Genomic DNA, 19,554 nt, shown 5'->3' on the forward strand with positions numbered 1-19,554 from the left:
AGGCCACCAGACGAATTTAACCGTGTAATGGAAGTGAGTGTGTGTTTAGGAAGGTAGCTATATGGAATAAAAATAAATTCTAGCTTGACATTGAGCCACGTGTCTACTTTGTAATGCTTGGATTATGGGCTAACCTTACTGTAGAGGACAATGAAAAGCGGGGTGATTATGGGTTAACCTTACCGTAGAGGACAATGATAATGATTATGAACAGGGATCGTCGGATCACCGTGCTATCCACTCTTCTTTGCATGTCAACGCATTTTTCTTTACAAATACAAAAAAATTAAGTTGAAAATTTTAAAGGTTTTATTGAAAATTTCCAAGTTCCAAGCAAAAATATGGCTATAATGCCTTGAGATTTGGAGGGTTTAAGACCTTCTGTTTTTGAATTTAAAGGTTAATTTCCAAAATGTACCACTTACGTCGATTTTTTGTGAATACGATAGTGCATATGGTTTTCGTGCTTGCACAATCGCCATGTACCAGAGAGAGAGAGAGACAGAGAGAGAGAGAGACAGAGAGAGAGAGAGAGAGAGAGAGAGAGAGAGAGAGCATTTGGGTGCAGTAAGTGTACAGGGCCAGCATCACATGTCCAATCCGTCCGTAGAGTGACCGTAACTTGTAAGCCTCCCTTTGAGACTTGAGCATACATTTAATTTTCCATAGGTTTCTGGTCACAATTTAGAGAAGTCAACACCAAATCAAAAATGAGATGGATTCCTTTTTGCAGGCATATCGAAAAAGAAACATGCCATAAAACATGGATCCCAATTAGACTTTTATTTACATTTCGTATGTCTACAAAAGGAAGCAAGGGTCTACAAAAGAAAGCAAGGGGTGAAGAAGAGGAAAGGAAGAAAGCTCTCTTTTTGTGATAAGCTGCCCTTCGACTGATAGAAAACTAAAGAAAGAAAGAAAAGAAATAGAGGGAGAGGGGACTTAAAAAGCCCAATTGCTTGCACTCTTTGCTTTCATTCACATTTGCGCTCTCTCTCTCTCTCCCTCTCTCCCTCGTCCTCCCAAACACCGTCGAACTCGCTCCTCCTTCTCGCGGTTGGCTGGGCGCAATTCACTCGACTTTCTCTCTTCTTTGCTCTTCCAGCATCTCCACAGCAGCAGCAGCAACCGTAGTGTCGCTCATCTTGCTGCTCTCTCGTATTCTTCGGGCGAAGCCGGAGCGGGCGCTCATATCACACCGCGTTCTTGCAGCTCGCCTCCGGATCACGAAATTTCTTCCGTCACGCGCAGAAATCCCCAGGAAGCAGGAGGGGGGATCACAGAAGCTCAATACAGAGAACTGTGAAGGGAAAGGCACAGCAGGGAAACACGGTAAAAAGCCGAAGCAGAAGGGGCAGGGGAGCTTTCGAAGGCATGGTGGTTTAGAGAAGGAATCAAGCTAAACGAATTATTTACATTTACTATGATCTGCATAACGATCGATTCAATTCTTAACGCTTCCAATTCTGGTTAATAGGTTAAAGATATATATATATATATATATATATGCAACACAATTATTTGAAACTCGCAAAGCTTGCACGCTGAGGCACTTTTGAGTTGGGCGAGCCTTGCTTTGCGAATTTGGGAGCTCGATCGTTGGTGTGCGAGCAGCACATGCGCTCATTCGCTAGCTCACACTGAAGTTTTCCTGTCGAATTGCCAAGATGTGCATACCAAAAGTTGAAGAGGAAATGGGCAGCCAAAGTCATACACTCTGCCAAAGAGACATGGAGCTTTTCGTAGAGACCTAAGATCGAAGCAGCAAAGCCTGAACTTGAAGGTTCTTTGACATACCATTCTCGGAGCTCTCCGGGAGGCCAACGTTTATTTTCTTGAAAAAACCATTCTAAGGACTGAAGCTGGTGGCTGCATTCTAAAGGGTTGTCGGAAGATTATTCGAAGGAGGCACTTGCTATCCTGTGTATCAGCTTCAGGTCTCACGCAATTGTTGCTGAGTTCTCAACAGATGGCAAGAGGTACCTTGTTAACTTTGTGCAGATATGTTGCAGTTGAATTTACTAACTGGGTTTCTTCAATCCAGCTTCTTTTCCTGCCTCCTGCAATTTTCTTGCCTTCACCAGCCTTGGACTTTTTCTTGTTTGTATGGGCAATCCGCAATGCAACTGCACCTGATTTTGATTTGCATTGTCGTCAAACTCCTTGTCTCCTTGCTTCTCGCCCTTTTCCCCCCTTTAGCATTTGCTGGATCCGCACTAACGAGGTATTTGATTCATTTGCTCAATTTCCTAAGAATTAAGACTTTACCTCCACGTTTATGGCTGCCTATCTTCTTCTCCATGGTTAGTTCCATTCTACTAAACTATTTTCTCGATAGCCTCTCCTCCTGGGACAAATTATTGTGGCTCTTGGGGGACCCTCTGGCACTTTGTGTTCTTTTCCCGCTTGGATTGCTTTGTTGCTGGGTTCTATGCCATTCCATCCTTGATTATGGTGGCGTGTTCACGCATAAAAAAGTATGCTTAAATGAGATTGAGACTTAAAGTAAAATCTGAATTTTACGGGCACCTTTTGCGAAAACCATAAAATGTACGGAGGAGCTTACAAGCGCAAAATATAGGAATTTTTAAAGCTTACTTCAACTTAATCTTGCTATCCTCTCCTGTATCGAATAAACTTTTGAATGGTCAATATTTGAAGTCTGCAAGGTTTATACGAAATTCGTGCTCCGGCTGCAAATCAAATATTTCTGGAATAGTACTTATAAGAAAAAGGCTAACTTGAGTCTAATTTGGATTTGATGTAATGAGTAATTGGCAATTTTCTTTTTGAGCAGAGATGCCCAGGGACCAGAAGGAAACGGTTGAAGATAGCAAGCCTTGGACTTAAGAAGAGTGCATCTTTATTACCTCCTCTCATTGACTCTAGAGAACGAGAATGATATCATTTCTCCATTGACACAAGCTGTACCTTTAAGCTATACTTTTTCAGAGTTTGAGAGCCTTTCCAACAACTGGGGGCCTGCGTCTATGAATGGCGTGTCCAGTTTGTCTTCTGTATGTCTGCTTCAAGTCCATTGTCCATTAAGCAATGGAAAGTTTTGCAATTGGGAAACCTGTCACGCTCCCCAGGTAGCAAAGCCAGAATTTCGAGTTATGGTGAAAATATTTATAGTAAGAAGTACTTTCTGAAAGTTTCATTTCGTCTAGCACATGGTTGGTTCTCATATGGCTAGTAGTGTGAGCTCGTTAACTTAAGGTGTCTGGCTACTCAATGACTGTTGCTATTGTGACTAGCCAAGTCAGTGGATTCTTACTCAAGGTTAGTACCTGAGGGTGGAGGCCTCAACATTGGTCATCCCAGGAATGGGACGTGACACGGTATGCCTTCAGTTGAAGTGAGAGGGAAGGGGTCAAAGACCTTCTCTTTAACTGACTGACTGGCCCACAAATCGTCAGATCTGAGCCAACCGCTGCTGTCATTCATCTGACCGGTTGCTTTAACCTAGATCTGGCTGACACCACTCTCTTTTATGCCAAATTGCTGGGGGCCTTTGAATGGCCTTTAATGGCAAGCATACCAGCCTGCCTAAATATGTTTCGTTTGCCAGATGGCAGCCCATTGAGTTCAGACATGTGGCAGTCCCACACGGTCCATGCACTGCCCACGTGGCATGTGCTTAGGTTCCGTAATACAAACCCTAAGAAAGACTCCAGCAACCCTTTGAACTGTCCTTAATTTCACACCATACAAGTGCATGGAGTAGATAAACTTGAATCTGCCCGAAGACAGCAGGGCAAGTGGCAATGATCCTGTCCTCATGTTTCTTCTAGAAAAATGATGTCTATATCCTCCCCTACTGGGAGGTAAAAGGAACAGTTTTTTTTGGGGGGGTGGTTAATATAGACTGTGAGAGAGGGGAGGGTTTTTTTGATGTATCGATTTGTAGAAAAGAAGCAGGTCCCTCAAAATTCAAGGAGTAAATTGTGGCCTTGAATTGATCTTGGAACATACATTGCTTATGTTATAGTGTCTTTTATGGCTTTGTCCAAACATGTTGTGTAGTTGTAAGGAAGGGTCCTGACTGATGAAAGCGCTTTCTACTTAGGCATCCTTTACATCATTTGTTTTGATGGTTTGATTGCTTATGGATGAATCCATTTCCATTGGTTTGGTATGCATTGCCAGAATTTCTTATATGTGGATCCAACCTTTCCTAACACGGGATTTGACTATTGTGTACAGATGATGTGAGCCAAGTTGTTATGCTACTTGATGTTAATCCATTTTTCTGGGGTGAAAGAACACTTTCAAATGCTAGCAACAGTGGGTCAACTGGACTAAATTTCTCCCAGTTCATGCAGCACGTAAATGTTATTCCAACCAATGCGTAAAAGTGCTTCATTTAATAGAGCAGTCCTTAGAATTTCAAAATTTTGATAGAAAGAATTTTGAGATTTGAATTTACTTTGCATGTTGACTATGCAGGTTGTTTCGTTTGTGAATGCTACTCTCTTGCTCAATAATCTTAATCAAGTTGTTGTCATAGCTGCTGGTGCTCGATCTTGTGGTTTTATCTTCAACTCACAAGGTGGGGGAGCAGAAGCTATCGGGAGTAAGCAAAAGAAACAATATATCTCACCATCAACGAAGATACTACAACAACTTGACAAGTTTCTGCAGCAGGAAGATATTGCTTCCACTGAATTGGAAAATGAGAGTTCTAATTTTCGCTCACTCTTGTCAGGCTCTCTCTCCTTGGCATTATGTTGTATCTTTTGTCATGCTTAAATTGACAATCATTGCTTTAAGGTTGCGTTGATGTGGGCTTTAATAACTAAGCCTTGTTTGCATGAAGGATAGCTTGCTTGCTATCACCTTTACATTCAATTTCTCCTTGACATAAATTAGATATCCAGAGACTTTTAAAAGCTGGCTCACCTCATCAACAGCCACGGGTAAGCAACTTGGAGACGTTATGTAGTCATTTGTCTCTGCTGCCATTGCTTAAAAAAAAAAAGTAAATAACTTAAATTAGTTCTCTCCCCCCCCCCTCTCAACTAGACAATAATTGCACTGCATACATTTCATGCGTGAATTCTCCCTGGAACAAAGAAAAATCCAAGCAAATAGGAGGCACGTTACACGGGATAGAGCGGACAAGATGAGGATTTGCATCTATAATGGAAAGATACAAAGTAACCCTAGGTGACAAAAAGGGCAATCTCAATCACCTAGCAAATTGTAGGGCAATTTGAATTGCTATAGCATCAAACAAGCCTATATCACAGGCATAGAATAAAAGAAATTGTGTAATAAAAAACTGGAATAAAGTTTAAACAAAATCAAATGGATAAAGTTTCCGAGTTTTCAAGTTGTAAAGGGTGATCACAAGCTTGCACCCCAGTGTTTTTTGGTCCCTTCATTGGGTGTGTGCACAGCCTTTGCTCAGCTCAGCAGCAAGTAGTTCATCTTCTTGAGCAGGTCGTCGAGCAATAGCATGTGTTGCACTCGCAGCTGTCTGTAATAGCATGATGGGGATCATGTATGGGCTGCTTGTAAGCATTGCACGTGCAACAGGTTGGCGATCTGGGCAGGTACTCATGGGACATGGATAGCAGGGTTGTATGGGAAGGGTTCTGGTAGTACAGATCAGGCCTTTCACACAAGAAGGGCCTCAATGTTTTTTTAAAAGGCAAATGTTAGAAAATTAGGCACTTATTTGGGTTTGGGACAAAGAGCTGGGTGACCATGGTATTCAAATATTTTTTTTGTGGAAAAATCTATGTTGACCACCAATATAGCTAGACTTTGACAACCTATATCTTTTAATTGACAAATCCAAATAGGGTTATGTAGCATCTCAAATCAAATGGCAAGACACAAAATGGTTTTTGCTCATTTAGTAAACTTACATGCATCAACATAAGAATTTTGTGAACTAATGACTAATTTTCTCCACCAAGTTTAGAGCATGATTTCCCATTTTAGGCTATCATTTTTTAAGTGTGAGGATGACTTAGGCGCTCTTTTTTTGGTCTCCAAAAAATACTGAAGAGCCTTTGTTACGGGCGCACTTAGTCCTTCTCAAAACAGAGGAGTGGACCTTCTTTGCAATAGACGGTGTCTGTGTCAAATAATAGACTTCATACTGAAAGGGCCTGTGACAAAGTAGAGTGACAGGTGTCTGTACTAGGACATCCCTCCTCTTGTGTAAAGCAACTTATTGAGGGATGTCCTAAACCCTAGCACTCAAGTGTCTCTATCTTGAGAGACATCTAGTCCTTGCAATGCTTTATTAGTGTGTAGCTCCCCCTCTCCATGGCACATTATGTCACCTATATGATGTGATGGTTATGATAACCTTCTTGAGGTAGGAGTTGTGGAGCTAGGAACATTGAACCATGGGCTAGACTTATGGCCAAAAGCATATTCTTATTGGGGAAAACATTAGATAGAAATGTATGGGTATTGTAGAAAGTGTTGCTGTCATTAGCTCGTGCAGCTAGAGGGTGTGTGAGGTGGCAACCACCTAGCATTTTGAGAGGCTTGCCTAGTATGGGAGAGAGATTTGAGGTGGGGTTGTCACACACATGAAGGTTGGGAGGTGAAAGACATCTAGGTCTAGAGGTGAGTGGGAGATCCTAGTAGATGTCACACTAGCATCGACATCAGAGTTGAGAGGATGGATAAGGCACGTGATGTACACACTTCTAGGAAGTGCCAGAAGTCATTTTTGAACTTTCTGAAAATTTTCGTATGGACTGTACGGACGTCCGTACAGACGTGTTCAGCTGCCTCCAACAGGTGCCTAGAGTTGTCTTTTGCTATGCTGGACCTTTGTGCACATGTTTTTGGCTGCGTGGTGGCTTCTGGAGCTGTTTTGGACGAGTGCAGGCTGCAGGAGGAACTTTTCTTGCTGCTTTTGGCACCTTCTCTTAGGAGGACTTAGGCACAGATCCTGAGGCAATCATTTCGAGGCAGATTTGTGAACCATCTTTCCTCTACAGCTCTTTCTTGTTCACCCTCCGCTCTCTACCTTCATTTCTTTCTTCTCCTGATTGCTGGAAGACACTTGCACCCTATGGGGAGCTTGGACAGAGGATAGGTGCGAGGAAGGAGCTCGCCCCTCTACCATAGACAGCGGGAGTTGGTTCCAGGTTCGGTTTTTCCTTGTTCTTTCTTGCTTTGCAGCTTTTTGCAGTGCATGCGTATTGTGTGCAGTCCTTTTAGGACTCCAACAGGTTCTAGGAAGCACCCAAAGGCAAGGGTGATCCTGTGGAAGGCCTAAGGACAGTGTGGATGCATGTTATCTATAGCCTTGAGGCTGCCTTGAGCTCAGTTTGCCAGTGGTTTGGATGCCTGAATGCCTCTAAGTTGTGTCAGATCAGAAGTGAATGCCTGAGTATGCCTTGCCAGTGGGAATTCTAGTGGTGCACTGGGATTAGATGCCTTGAAGACAAGTAGAGGATTTGCAGAGAGGAACAGTGCAGGGTTGAACCCTTGTTGTAAAGCATTTCCATTCATAAGCATTAAATAAATACCGTAAGGGGGTGCCAAGGCATTTGGGGCCAGTGGGTGCACTGTGTACTATTTTCATTGAGTAGGGGCATTCTAGCCTCACCTTTGTTGTTGTTGAAGCTTGTTTCTAAGTTATGCTAAGTGATTTAAGTGACTAAAGCTTGCATTGTGGCTATTTATGAAGTTTATGATTGAGTAGAAGAAGATCACTGCCCTTTTGTTTATCGAAGGCCGGTTTGAGTGGTTCCATTGCCGGGATCGTCACCATCTTCCTACAAAGGTGAGCCCTGGTAGTGTTGGGTGAAGGACACCTTCAGTGCAATTGTTGCTATACCCATCAATTTTAGCAAGCATGTCACACCGTGAGAGGTCATTGACCATTTCACAGCAGGAGGGGCAGGACGAAGACAAAGCATCAGAGAGCTTTGAAGAGGAGCACAGTACCAGCGGGGGTGATGACCAGCAGGATAGTGGGGCTCATCCAGTCTCTCCTGAGCATGCCACGGAGGACTCACAGGATGAGGTAGATGAGGTAGAGGAGCTTGATCCCAATGCACTTTTTCAGCTACGAATGCAAAGTGTAGCGGGAGCCTTGTCGCAGTTGCAACATGCTGTCACGGAGATTATGCAAGCTCCTCCCCCTATGGTTGCTTCCCTTGGAAGCAAAAAGTCATCTCAGAAGAAACATAAGAAGCATAAGAAGACCCCTAGGCATGTTTCTTTTGGTGGACAGCCGTCAGAGATGCCCTCGATCACCCCTGTAGTGGGTAATGCCAATAACTTCTATTCAGTCAATCAGGGACAGCAAGGCCTTCCTCAGCCCACGATGCATCCAGGATATTTCGGAGGGGGATCAATTTTTCAGGCAATGGTGGCACCATCCGCAGAGGCACCCGGAATGCCAGGTAGCTTTATGGGCAGCACGCAGACGGGAATGCAGAATTTCCAGCAACCTATGATGGGTGGAATGCCCCTTACAAATGCCAATATGATGTACTCAAACATTGGGATGCAGCCTGGAATGCAGACAGGAATGCTTGGGACAATGGGCAATACTTGGAATATGCCACAGATGCAGGGAGTGGGACCTGGAATGCCAGACCCCACCATGGGTACGGTTGGAATGGCTCAGAATCAAAAACAGCGGACAGATTTTCTTTTTCAGTTTAGGGACTGTTTTTTTGACTCACTTCCACGAGTTGTCCCTTGAAAGGCCAGAAGACCACATGATAGATATAATCCTTGGTAGCTGTCCTCCTAACCAACCTCCTTATAGGGTCAGTGCAGCCCAGCAAGAGGAAATTACGAACCAGGTCAAGGACCTACTGGAGAAGGGGCTGATTCAGCCCAGCTCTTCACCTTACTGCTCACCCGTGCTCTTGGTCCAAAAGAAGGATGGATCCTGGTGGATGTTCATTGACTATAGAGCCCTCAATAAGATTACCATTAAGAACAGATTCCCTATACCTCGGATAGATGATATTTTGGATAGGTTACACGGGTCTGGAATGTTCAGCCGCATTGATCTGAAGAGTGGTTATCGCCAGATCATAATTCAGCCAGAGGATATTCACAAAACAGCATTTCGTACCACATTTGGTCTGTACGAGTTTCTTGTCATGCCATTTGGGTTAACTAATGCACCTGCCACCTTCAACAGAATGATGGACAGGATTTTTAGAGAGCACCAAACCTTTGTTGGCACTTTCTTCGATGATATCATCATGTTCTCTCAAGATGAGACTAAACATAGGAAGCACCTGGCAATTGTTCTCGAGGAGCTACGGAAGCATACGCTGCTTGTCAATGCCAAGAAAAGTGAATTCTTCATGCATGAGATCCATTTTCTCGGGCACATTGTTTCCAAGGATGGAGTTAGGATGGACCTTGCCAAGGTAGAGGCCATCAGGAATTGGCCACACCTGAAGAACATCCATGAAGTACGTAGCTTTCTGGGCTTGTGCTCGTACTACAGGAGGTTCATTCGGTATTTTGCAGAGATTGCATCTCCTTTACATGACTTATAGAAGAAACGGGTCACTTTCAGATGGGGTCCCAAAGAAATTGCAGCTTTGACCTATTGAAGGCGCGACTCTGCTCAGATCTTGTGATTATTTTGCCAGATCTTCGCAAACCCTGCGCTGTCCAAGCAGATGCATGTGGGAACAGCGTAGGTGGGGTACTTATGCAGAATGGAAGAGTCATGGCATACGAGAGTAGAGTGCTCCAGGATGCTGAAATGAATTTTGGCATCTATGAGAAAGAGATGTTGGCTGTCATACATGCTCTTTCGACTTGGAAGCATTATCTTTTGGGTGCTAAATTTCATGTTTAGACCGATCATCAATCACTGCGGTACTTTCTCACTCAGAGAAAGTTGTCTGAGAAGCATATGAGGTGGGCAAATTTTCTTTCTATGTTTCATTTTCAGATTGTGCATGTGCCTGGGAAGAAGAATGTTGTTGCAGATGCACTGTCACGCAAACCCACTCCAGATGCAGTGTCTGTTAAGCCACAAGTTTCAGCGGTGACCATTGCATATCATGATGAGCTTGATGCCATCAAGGATCAATATGCCAATGATGCTGATTTTTCACGGATTTATGATCAGTTGGTTGATGGATAGAGGCATGAGCACTATACTCTCAAAGACGGATTTCTGATGATGCATGGCAGATTGTGTGTCACGAAACAGTTGAGGCCCAAAGTGTTGATAGAGAGTCATGCTCCACCCTATGCAGGACACAGAGGCATTGATGCCACCATCAAAGCTGTGGAGCACTATTTCTTTTGGCCATCATTGAGGAAAGCTGTCGAGGCATATGTTAGGACATGCATCACCTGCCAAAAGGTGAAATATGACAGGCAGAAGCCGGCTGGACTGCTGCAGCCTCTACCTATTCCCGATTGACCTTGGCAGAGCATGTTGGAAAGGTCACCTCCCCATCTGTAAGCCCCCATATGAGGAGAACATGGGGGAGGGAGACCTAGGGCAGTACCCAACAGGAAAAGAGAGAAAGGGGCTGCCACATAGACAGCATAATGGCTGGCATGAGGGCAGCACATCTAGAACTGTTAAGGGCAGGACAGAGGTCCAGGAAAGTACGGAGCAGAAGCAAGACAGTCTGGGACAGATTGCGGAGGATCTAGGACATGGAGGCGCACTGTTTGCAGAGGCGCAGACATGGCAGGGAGTGCAGGCTCAGATCTGCAGCAAGGAATGTGACTGTCAGTGGGCAGGTGGCAGGCCTTTTATAGGCTGCATATTTGCCTTGAATGGAGGGCCAAAAGCCCTGGAAGTTTGGGCCATAAAAGGCCTGACTTGTGAGCCCTTTAAGGGCGGTTTTTACAGACTGGTCGGTTTTTTGGTGCAGGCCTTGGGGCCTATATAAAGAGGCCGTTTAGCCTCATTTTAGCATCATCTGGAGCAGCAATTCCACCAGCAGAAGGAGCAGCAGCAGGGCTATCTTTGGGCCTACAGTCAGGAGGAGAAAGTAGTACCTTGTGCTGCAGACTTAGCTTGCAGGAAGCTGCCCACCTAGACTGGTTTCCAGACAGCAAGGTGGAGAAGATCATTCTAGACGGAAAGTCTACTCACGCTCAAGGTGGAGCACGCGGACTCTAGTCTAGAGATAGCCAGCAGATACGAGAAGGACTTTTGTGGTAAGATCAGAGGACCATACCATTGGTGGGACTCTGGATCTGTCTCTTTTGTATTGTGTCCATAGTTGTGGACGGAAATATATTATTTGGTGGTTTCTCTATCTGATTGGTTCATTGTCTATTGATGAGTCTGCACACCTATTGTATGCACATAAGTAAAGAAGTCTGTGATTCCACACCCACACCGCACACTGTGTGAGCTCCTGGGCATTACTATAAGTCTTCCGCTACGTGTACCCTCTGTTGGGTATTTTCTAATAGAGCATTGCCATGGATTTTGTCTTTGATCTTCTTCGTACACCATCTGGACATGATGGGATATGGACCATTATTTGCAGATTCAGCAAGCAGGCCCACTTCATTCCCGTCAGAAAGAAAATTACAGCAGACCAGATGGCGAGACTCTTTATGTCTCATGTGTTTAAACATCACGGGATGCCTCAATGAATTGTTAGTGATAGAGACCCGCGGATGACAAGTCTTTTCTGGAGAGGTATCTTTGAGAATATGGGTACCACGCTGAATTTCTCATCCTCTTTCCATCGTGTTTCTGATGGGCAGTCCGAAGAAGCCAATTCCACTGCCCTTGATCTTCTCAAATGCTATGTTTCGGATCAGCAATCGAAATGGGAGCAATTTTTGCCACTTGTTGAGTTCGCGTACAACAACACTGTACACTCATCCACGGGGAAAGCCACCTTTGAAATTGTGGCAGGAGAACGGAAGGTACCTCCCATTCTGCATACGAAAGAGAAGATTTTTGAAGCAGACAGATTTGTGGAAAGTATGGATGTTGCTTACGAGAAGGTCAAAACAGCCCTCCAGAAGAGCCAAGAGAAGCACAAACGGGCAGCCGATAAGCATCGCCGCGAGTTGCTCTTGAAAGAGGGCGATTGGGTGCTGCTGCATTTTCAAAAAGCACGACTCAGGAAGATGAAAGGCAAGACGAAAGTGTACACAAAGCTGAAGATGCGGTATTATGGTCCTTTTCAGATTTTTGAACGCATTAATGATGTAGCTTACAGGCTGAAGCTACCTGCCACTTGGACCATACACAATGCCTTTCATGTGAGTTTATTGAAGCCTTTCCAGGGTGATGTGCCTGCTGACCTGCTGCATGAGGATCAGCCCGAGGTGGAAGAGTTGGATGAAATCTTGGTTCCGGAACAGATTTTGGCACATATGGAAAGAAAAGTGAAAGGTAGAGTTTCCCGTCGCTACCAGGTGAAGTTCAGGAATTATCTTGCACTGGATGCGAGGTGGATGGAGGAGGGTGACCTGGCAGACTCACCTCAGATTTTGCAGCTCTACCTTGACGCGTTTCAGCTTGTGCCAACTATGGTACAGGCTCCTACAGGTTCAACAGAGCAGAGATCTGGGGCATTGCCTGGTGCTCAAAAGGAGGGTAGCACCTCCCCTTCCTTGATTCAGACTGCTCATATATCTGGAGGTCACTTGGTGGCACCGATTGTCTTACCCAAGATGCTGCTCGCTGACAGTATTTTTGCCGCGAGGTCTCCATGATGGGTGTTCGCGACACTCAACATAGAGGATGCATTGATGTATGGATGGACTCTCAAGCTCTCCTAGCCCATATTATCATTGTAGGTTGTATGTGATAGATGATGTATATTCTAGTATGGGCTATTTCTGCCTATTTGTACTTTTTCAGCAGCAACCTAGGTAGTTTGCTGTTTTAAGAGGAGGGTATGTCACGAGGACGTGAAAAGTGATGTAAAGTATCTTCGTAACTCAACCTACACTTAACCCAAGGTTAACCATGGTTAAGTGTTGTAATGGTTTGGCCGTGAGGGACTGGCTAGAGGAAGTGCACACTTCCTAGAAGTTCCCAAGGGCAAAGTCTAGGTGCACCACTAGGTCCTAGGGGTAAGGCAAAGGCTTTAAAAGAGGGGTCTAAAAGTTGGGTCCAAGGACAACTAACGTTGTCCTTGGTATGGGGGTTAGACTTTAATGAAGGGGCAAATGGCAAGGAGGAGATGCCATTTGTCATGCATGTGTATGCATGCCCTTCCCCCACCTTCCATCTCTCTCCCCTCACTCTCCCAGAGGTGTTGGACGTTTTCAGTTGTTCTTGTGCAGTTTTTGAGCTGTTTGAGCTGTTTCAAGCTTGTTTTGAGCCGTTTTAAGCCGTTTTAACTCTGTTTTGACTGTTCCAAGGCTAGAACACACTTCTAGGATGTGGCAGAAGTCATTTCTAAACTTTTTGAAAATTTTCGTACGTCCGTACGGACATGTTCAGCTGCCTCTAGCAGGTGCCCGGGGTTGTCTTTTGTGTGCTGGACCTTTGTGCACATGTTTTTGGTTGCGTGGTGGCTTCTGGAGCTATTTTGGACCAGTGTTGCTGCTTTTGGCACCTTCTCTTAGGAGAACTCAGGCACAGATCCCGAGGCAATCATTTCGGGGCAGATCTGTGAACCATCTTTCCTCTACAGCTCTTTCTTGTTCACCCTCCGCTCTCTACCTTCATTTCTCTCTTCTCCTGATTGCTGGAAGACACCTGCACCCTACGGGGAGCCTGGACAGAGGATAGGTGCGAGGAAGGAGCTTGCCCCTCTGCCACAGACAGCGGGAGTTGGTTCCAGGTTCGGTTTTTCCTTGTTCTTTCTTGCTTTGCAGCTTTTTGCAGTGCATGCGTATTGTGTGCAGTCCTTTCAGGATTCCAACAGGTTCTAGGAAGCACCCAAAGGCAAGGGTGATCCTGTGGAAGGCCTAAGGACAGTGTGGATGCATGTGATAGCCTTGAGGCTGCCTTGAGCTCAGTTTGCCAGTGGTTTGGATGCCTGAATGCCTCTAAATTGTGTCAGATCAGAAGTGAATGCCTGAGTATGCCTTGCCAGTGGGAATTCTAGTGGTGCACTGGGATTAGATGCCTTGAAGACAAGTATAGGATTTGCAGAGAGGAATAGTGCAGGGTTGAACCCTTGTTGTAAAGCATTTCCATTCAGAAGCATTAAATAAATACCGTAAGGGACGCGAAGGCATTTGGGGCCAGTGGGTGCATTGTGTACTATTTTCATTGAGCAGGGGCATTCTAGCCTCACCTTTGTTGTTGTTGAAGCTTGTTTCTAAGTTATGCTAAGTGATTTAAGTGACTAAAGCTTGCATTGTGGCTATTTATGAAGTTTATGACTGAGTAGAAGAAGATCAATGTCCTTTTGTTTATCGAAGGTTGGTTTCAGTTTCGGACTCCTATCCAGTTTTTTGTCTTACCCAAATCAGAGATGCCTAGCAACTTTCATTGATGAGGCCGTTCGACACAGGGAGCATTGGCTCATGACACAGGTAGATCAAGGTGTACAACTAGACTCCACGCAAAGCATGATCACTGAGTTTTCAGCCAGACAGCACGGACCCATAGGGAGATGATAGGTCTGAGGCCCAAAGCGAGAGACATGACAGATTCGGCAGCGGTTTGAGGTTGTCACCAAGCTGTAAATACTCCAAAGTGAAAGTTCTAGTTGACCATTTATTTATCATAATTAATGAGTTCTTCACTTATTTAATTATGTTCAAAGAGTTATATTTATTTCGTCAAAGTATTGACTTCGGATAAAGATACTTAACCTCAGTTAAGTAAGCCTAACCCCGATTAGGAAGACTTGGCTTCGGCCAAGATGGTTAACCACGGTTAACCAAAGAACCAAAGCGTTGACTTTGGTCAAAGAGTGTTGACTTCGGGCCATAATTAAGACACTTCGATTAATGGTCAAGCCCTTTAATTAGGACCAAGAGGGTTGACCTCGGTTGACCAAAGAGTTGGTTTTATGTTATGTGCATTGGTGGGGACGCCCGCAATGACTAGGATTAGTCCACAGATTACTATTTGCATGCAAAGCGCTAACCATTAACGGATGCCATGGTTGTGCGCTTTAGTTAATGATTGCAGGTACCAAGAGAGATTGAAAGCTTAAGCGATATGGAGCCTAGCAAGCGACCAGTAATGGTTCGTGTGACCAAGTGCTACGAAGACCCCAGAAAATCCCAGAAATTGTCCTTTGAGGCATGTAATTAAGGCTAGTCTAGGATTTAGACACTTGGCATGTTGCCAAAAGAAATGAGCTTTGAGCTCCCTTGTGGTTTGATTCATGTATGATTTTCTGTGAGAGCAGCGCTGAACTCTCGTCTCAGTTTTTCTCTTATGAATAAAGACCTTGGGGGGGGGGTCTAGCCCAACGATTGTCTTGGGCCCTAGTGCTGAGAGAGAGAGAGAGAGAGAGAGAGAGAGAGGATGTGATTTCCAAACAAAGTACTTCTGCACGGCCATCTAAAGTAGAAGAAATCGATGTTGTTTTTGGGTGGAACTGAGTTTCAGAGGCACAGATTAGGGTTGGGGATCCACATTCACCAAATCGGAGGCACGGCCTACGAGGGTGATAGTGGCACTTGTCCTACACAGGGCCACAACTAGGAAACCACAAAACACATACCCACCGTTGCCATCGCCCCATCACAGGTTTTGTACCACTGCAACCTCATACACCTCTGGCAGCCTCCAAAGGATCATCACAGTGATCCTGCACCACAGTTTCTCATTCTCTCCATGGATTCATACGTTTTTATGTTTTTGTGTTTATATGATTATGCTATATTTGTCTTGGGTGTGATGCTTGCTTAGAAGCTCCGCCCATTCAGCTCATTGTATTAGGTTCTTCAGTCTCATAAACCTCGAAAACTTTTAATAAACTTTCTTTCTTTCCTCGTCACTGGGAGTGCATAGATCACATGATGTACTTTTTTTTTGACCTTACAGACCATTTTGGCATTTTGCCTCTCTCTCTCTCTCTCTAGCTCCACACTCTTCACCGTGGCATGCTTGAAAAAGACCATCCACTATGGAGTATAAAGGTCTTCTAGAAAAACTGTGACTAGTGGTTGGGGAATACTTACTTCAATATATAGGTCAAGCTCTTTAAAAGAAGACTAAAAAAGTTTTGCTTCTCAAGACTAGGAAAGAAGACTTCTTTACCTAAATAGACTAATGTCTTGGGGTCTTTTTTTAGTAAAAGTTTTTGAAAAATATAACGTCAAAGTTCTTTTCAAACTTCAATACACCTTGGAAAGCTTCTCTTTTGAGGATTTGAATCTAAGTAAGCTCCATGATATACAACTTAAACTCCGTTGGATCACTTCTTAAAACTAAAACCTTTCAAAGCAAAGAACTCTATCTAAATAAGGAACTCTTGATTTCTTTTTTACTTTTCCTTCTCTTGACAAAGGTAGGGTTGAACTCAATTTTGAAGTCTCCTGAAGTAATGGATTCTCTCCCTGATTATGTGAGAAGAATTTGGAAGCATCGAGTAGTAGCTTGGAAGTACGTAAAAACTTTAAGACAAAAGGCTTCAACTATGGAGCGCTAGGTAAAAGGCTTTCAGAGCATTCAAAATCTTCTATCCTTAGAGAACCTTGTTGTTGAAAAGGTAAAAGATTCCAAAGCTTTATTGATGCTGATTTAGGACATGTAGTCACAACTGATACTTCAACTTTGCTTTCTAGTAACTTATGAGACCCTTTCACGAAAGGCACGAAATTTTGATTGTACTATTGAAAAGATTCTTGCCTTTTAAAAGCTATTGATAAGGGAATCTCAACTTTGCAAAGAGAAGAAAGTTTAGGAGTTTAAAATTTCTTATCAGAATGGAAAGGAAAGATTTTGAAGAAAGTTGCTTTGAAACTAGAAGAAGCCTCTTCAGTTAATTGCTCAAAGCAAAGTAACCATCTTTCTAAAGAAGATGACTTTTCTTCAAAAATTGCATAGAAAATTTGTCATATCTTATATGGACAGACGTTCCAATAACTTTGTTTTTATTTGCAAAACGTTTTACTTAGAATGTCTTTTAGAGAAGTGAACTCGTCTGCCAAAACTTACACCTGCAAATAGAAGAAAGTTTAAGAGTTCAAAATATCTTATTAGAATGGAAAGGGAACATTTTGAAGAAAGTTGCTTTGAAACTAGAAGCCGCCCCTTTAGTTAATTGCTCAAAGCAAAGTTCTAAAGAAGATGAAACTTTTCTTGGAAAATTCCATAGGAAATTTGTCATATCTTATATGGACAAATGTTCCAATAACTTTGTTTTTATTTGCAAAAGCTTTACTTAGAATGTCTTTTGAGAGAAGCGAACTTGTCTGCCAAAACTTACACCCCTGCCTTAGTTTCTTAAAAGGATTTGATCTCAAAACACTCAAGTTTGGTTTTTTGAAGCATTCTCTGCAGCAATCTTTCTTTGATTGCTTGCAAACGCATTGCATAGATCATGATGGTGTTAACTTTTAGGATCAGACTCTGTTCAACCTTGTAGCGAGATGGTGAGCTCTCGGCTGCTCGTTGAGCTCCCTCCTCTGCCCGTGGCGGCCTGAGGGCCTGTTGCCTGCTGCTCTTGGCCCGTCGTTGCCGGGGTCACCATCTATGGAAGAGGCGTTTTCCTCATCCAGTTGAGCGCTCCCCTGACATTGCCTCGACATTTGTGGAGTAGGAGCCCCATCCTCCTTGCCCCGCATCTTGTTTGCCTCTTTCCTTGGTATTATGGGTTCACAGTGGAGGACATGGATACGACACACCATGTTCCACGTTTTCAGGTTACACTCCGCTTCCCAGGGCTCCCTAAGGAGTATCGTGCGGTCCTCCCTTCCATTGGTCGGGGATTTGGCATAGTGCTTGAGTCCCCGCCAGAGTCAGCCACCTCAGTTTGAGTAGATGATGGAGTCCCTAGGATTAGACTGGTGGTTGAGAACCCAGAGTCCCTCCCAGAGTTGATCCTTCTCGAGACCCTTGAAGGGGGCACACTTTGCTAGAGGGTGGAGATTTTCGGGTTACCAGGCCAATGTCTTAAGTGTAGATAGATGGGTCACCTCGCTAGAGATTGTCCCTGTGGCCTCCCCTCCCTCGCAGAGTAGACAGAGTGAGCAGGCCCGATTCCAGTGTCCTCTCAGGTAGGAGCAGCAGGAGTCTCAGACCCCATGGGTTACCCCCTTAGAAGCGGACTGGACCCAGGTTAAAAAGAAAAAGAAACCAAGTAAGTAGGCCCGCAAGCGCCGCAGGCAGAGGGCGAATTGCAGAGAGAGGGACAAGGTTGACCGAGAGGCCTCGAAGGAGGAACATTAGGAGCCACCTCCCCCAGCGGCAGGGGCCACCGCCCATCCATACAATCCTCTAGCTTCGGAGGCTCAACCTCTGCACCCACCCTTGCAGCAGCATCGAGTCCCAAGAGCTGCAGTTGCGGTGATGGCGAAAGCCACAGACGCTAGCCCGATGGTGACCGCGGAGGAGCGGATCTAGAGCCCCGGCAAGCTTGATCAACAGGGGGGCCTGAGGTTGTCCTTATCCCTCCCCCTCCCCCTCCAGACCCCTTCCCCTCTTCTTTTCCACCCCCCCCTCCCCCTCCAGGGTTCCCCCCGCCCCCTCTCCCCCCCTCAGCCTCTCCTCCTATGGTCACTCTCACCACCCGTCCCCCTCCTTCTGACACCCGCGTCCCTATCCCTCCCTCTCCCGCCGCCCCCTCTCCACCTCTGCAGCAGGTTCTTCCGCCTCGACACCCCTGCCAGCAGGCAAGGGAACGATGATGCCCCCTTTTGCTTCCTCATCGTAGCAGCAGGTTCGTTCAGGGAGGGATCCTGAGGGATGAGGCTCATCTTCCCGGTCAGCAGCTCCCAACCTCCAGCCTAGGCATCCCTTACCGCAGGACTTCTGGAGGTTAGGACCCTGGAATTATCTGGAGATTTCGGACTCATATCCTCTACCACTGGAGGTAATGCTCATGGTCCTTTGGACCGGGAAGGGGGGTTTGATCAGTGCAGTGGGATCTCAGACATACCTTGTTTGGAGATTTCAGTTTTCCTCCATAGGGTTGGAGAAGTGGTCCCCAGAGGTGTTCGATGCTATTTTGGGAAATTAGATTACACTCATGATGGATAAGTGGATGGGGCCACAGGGATTGGACCTTTGGTACGCCCATGGCGCGGAGGTGAACTTTCAGTTGACTTCACGTGCGAGGAGCTGGTGTGTGGTTTGGCGACAAGAGTTATCAGATTGCTGTTGGAGGAAAAGGTGAGCATGCATACTCTTGGCCCCTCCAAAAGTGTGTGGAGCTGTTCGGGGTGGAAGCCTCCTTCATGATGAAGTGAGCACGAAAGATCGGTATTGAGCTGGTATCCACCCTAGTACGGCACCGCAGAGACACCAACTACTCGCCCTCCAAACCCCCGGCAAAGTCACACAAGGCAGTGTTTCTGGGAGAGGCACCCACTCACAGGAGAGCCTTGTTCCCGACACCCCTGTCCTCATGAGTTGGACCATAGTGAGTTGGAACGTACACGGGCTCCACTATCGTGTTTGTAGCCAGCCGCAGTACTTGATACTCCGGCAAGAGTTGCAGAGGGCAGTGATAGGGCGGG

General features: G+C 45.2%; 2 protein-coding genes across 4 annotated transcripts in view; both read left to right on the plus strand.

The window, feature by feature from the left end:
- Positions 1 to 959: 959 nt before the first annotated feature.
- Positions 960 to 19,554, plus strand: part of LOC147888070 (basal transcription factor complex subunit-like protein) — a 49,168-nt gene continuing 30,573 nt past the window's right edge. Inside the window, exons 1-4 of one of the 3 annotated variants that reach the window (XM_087393923.1) lie at positions 960 to 1,979; positions 4,207 to 4,328; positions 4,450 to 4,732; positions 4,873 to 4,919. In XM_087393923.1, the coding sequence (XP_087250049.1) occupies positions 1,970 to 1,979; positions 4,207 to 4,328; positions 4,450 to 4,732; positions 4,873 to 4,919 (462 nt within the window). In that variant the 5' untranslated portion in view covers positions 960 to 1,969. Of the gene's footprint in view, positions 1,980 to 2,815; positions 3,093 to 4,206; positions 4,329 to 4,449; positions 4,733 to 4,872; positions 4,920 to 19,554 lie in introns of those variants that run through there. The other 2 variants (XM_087393924.1, XM_087393922.1) reach the window with 2 other exon arrangements.
- LOC147888071 (uncharacterized) lies at positions 11,824 to 12,669 on the plus strand. Its single transcript, XM_087393978.1, has one exon. It carries the CDS (start codon positions 11,932 to 11,934, stop codon positions 12,667 to 12,669), a length of 738 nt encoding a protein of 245 aa, XP_087250104.1. The 5' UTR covers positions 11,824 to 11,931.

This window comes from Dipteris shenzhenensis, chromosome 22 (assembly GCF_047967505.1).
Source record: "Dipteris shenzhenensis isolate YYH24624 ecotype China chromosome 22, Dip_SZ_1.0, whole genome shotgun sequence".
Taxonomy (NCBI): domain Eukaryota; kingdom Viridiplantae; phylum Streptophyta; class Polypodiopsida; order Gleicheniales; family Dipteridaceae; genus Dipteris; species Dipteris shenzhenensis.

Excerpts from the sequence above, each read along its gene's own strand:
- LOC147888071 (XM_087393978.1), top strand. The coding sequence starts at position 11,932 with ATGGATGTTGCTTACGAGAAGGTCAAAACAGCCCTCCAGAAGAGCCAA.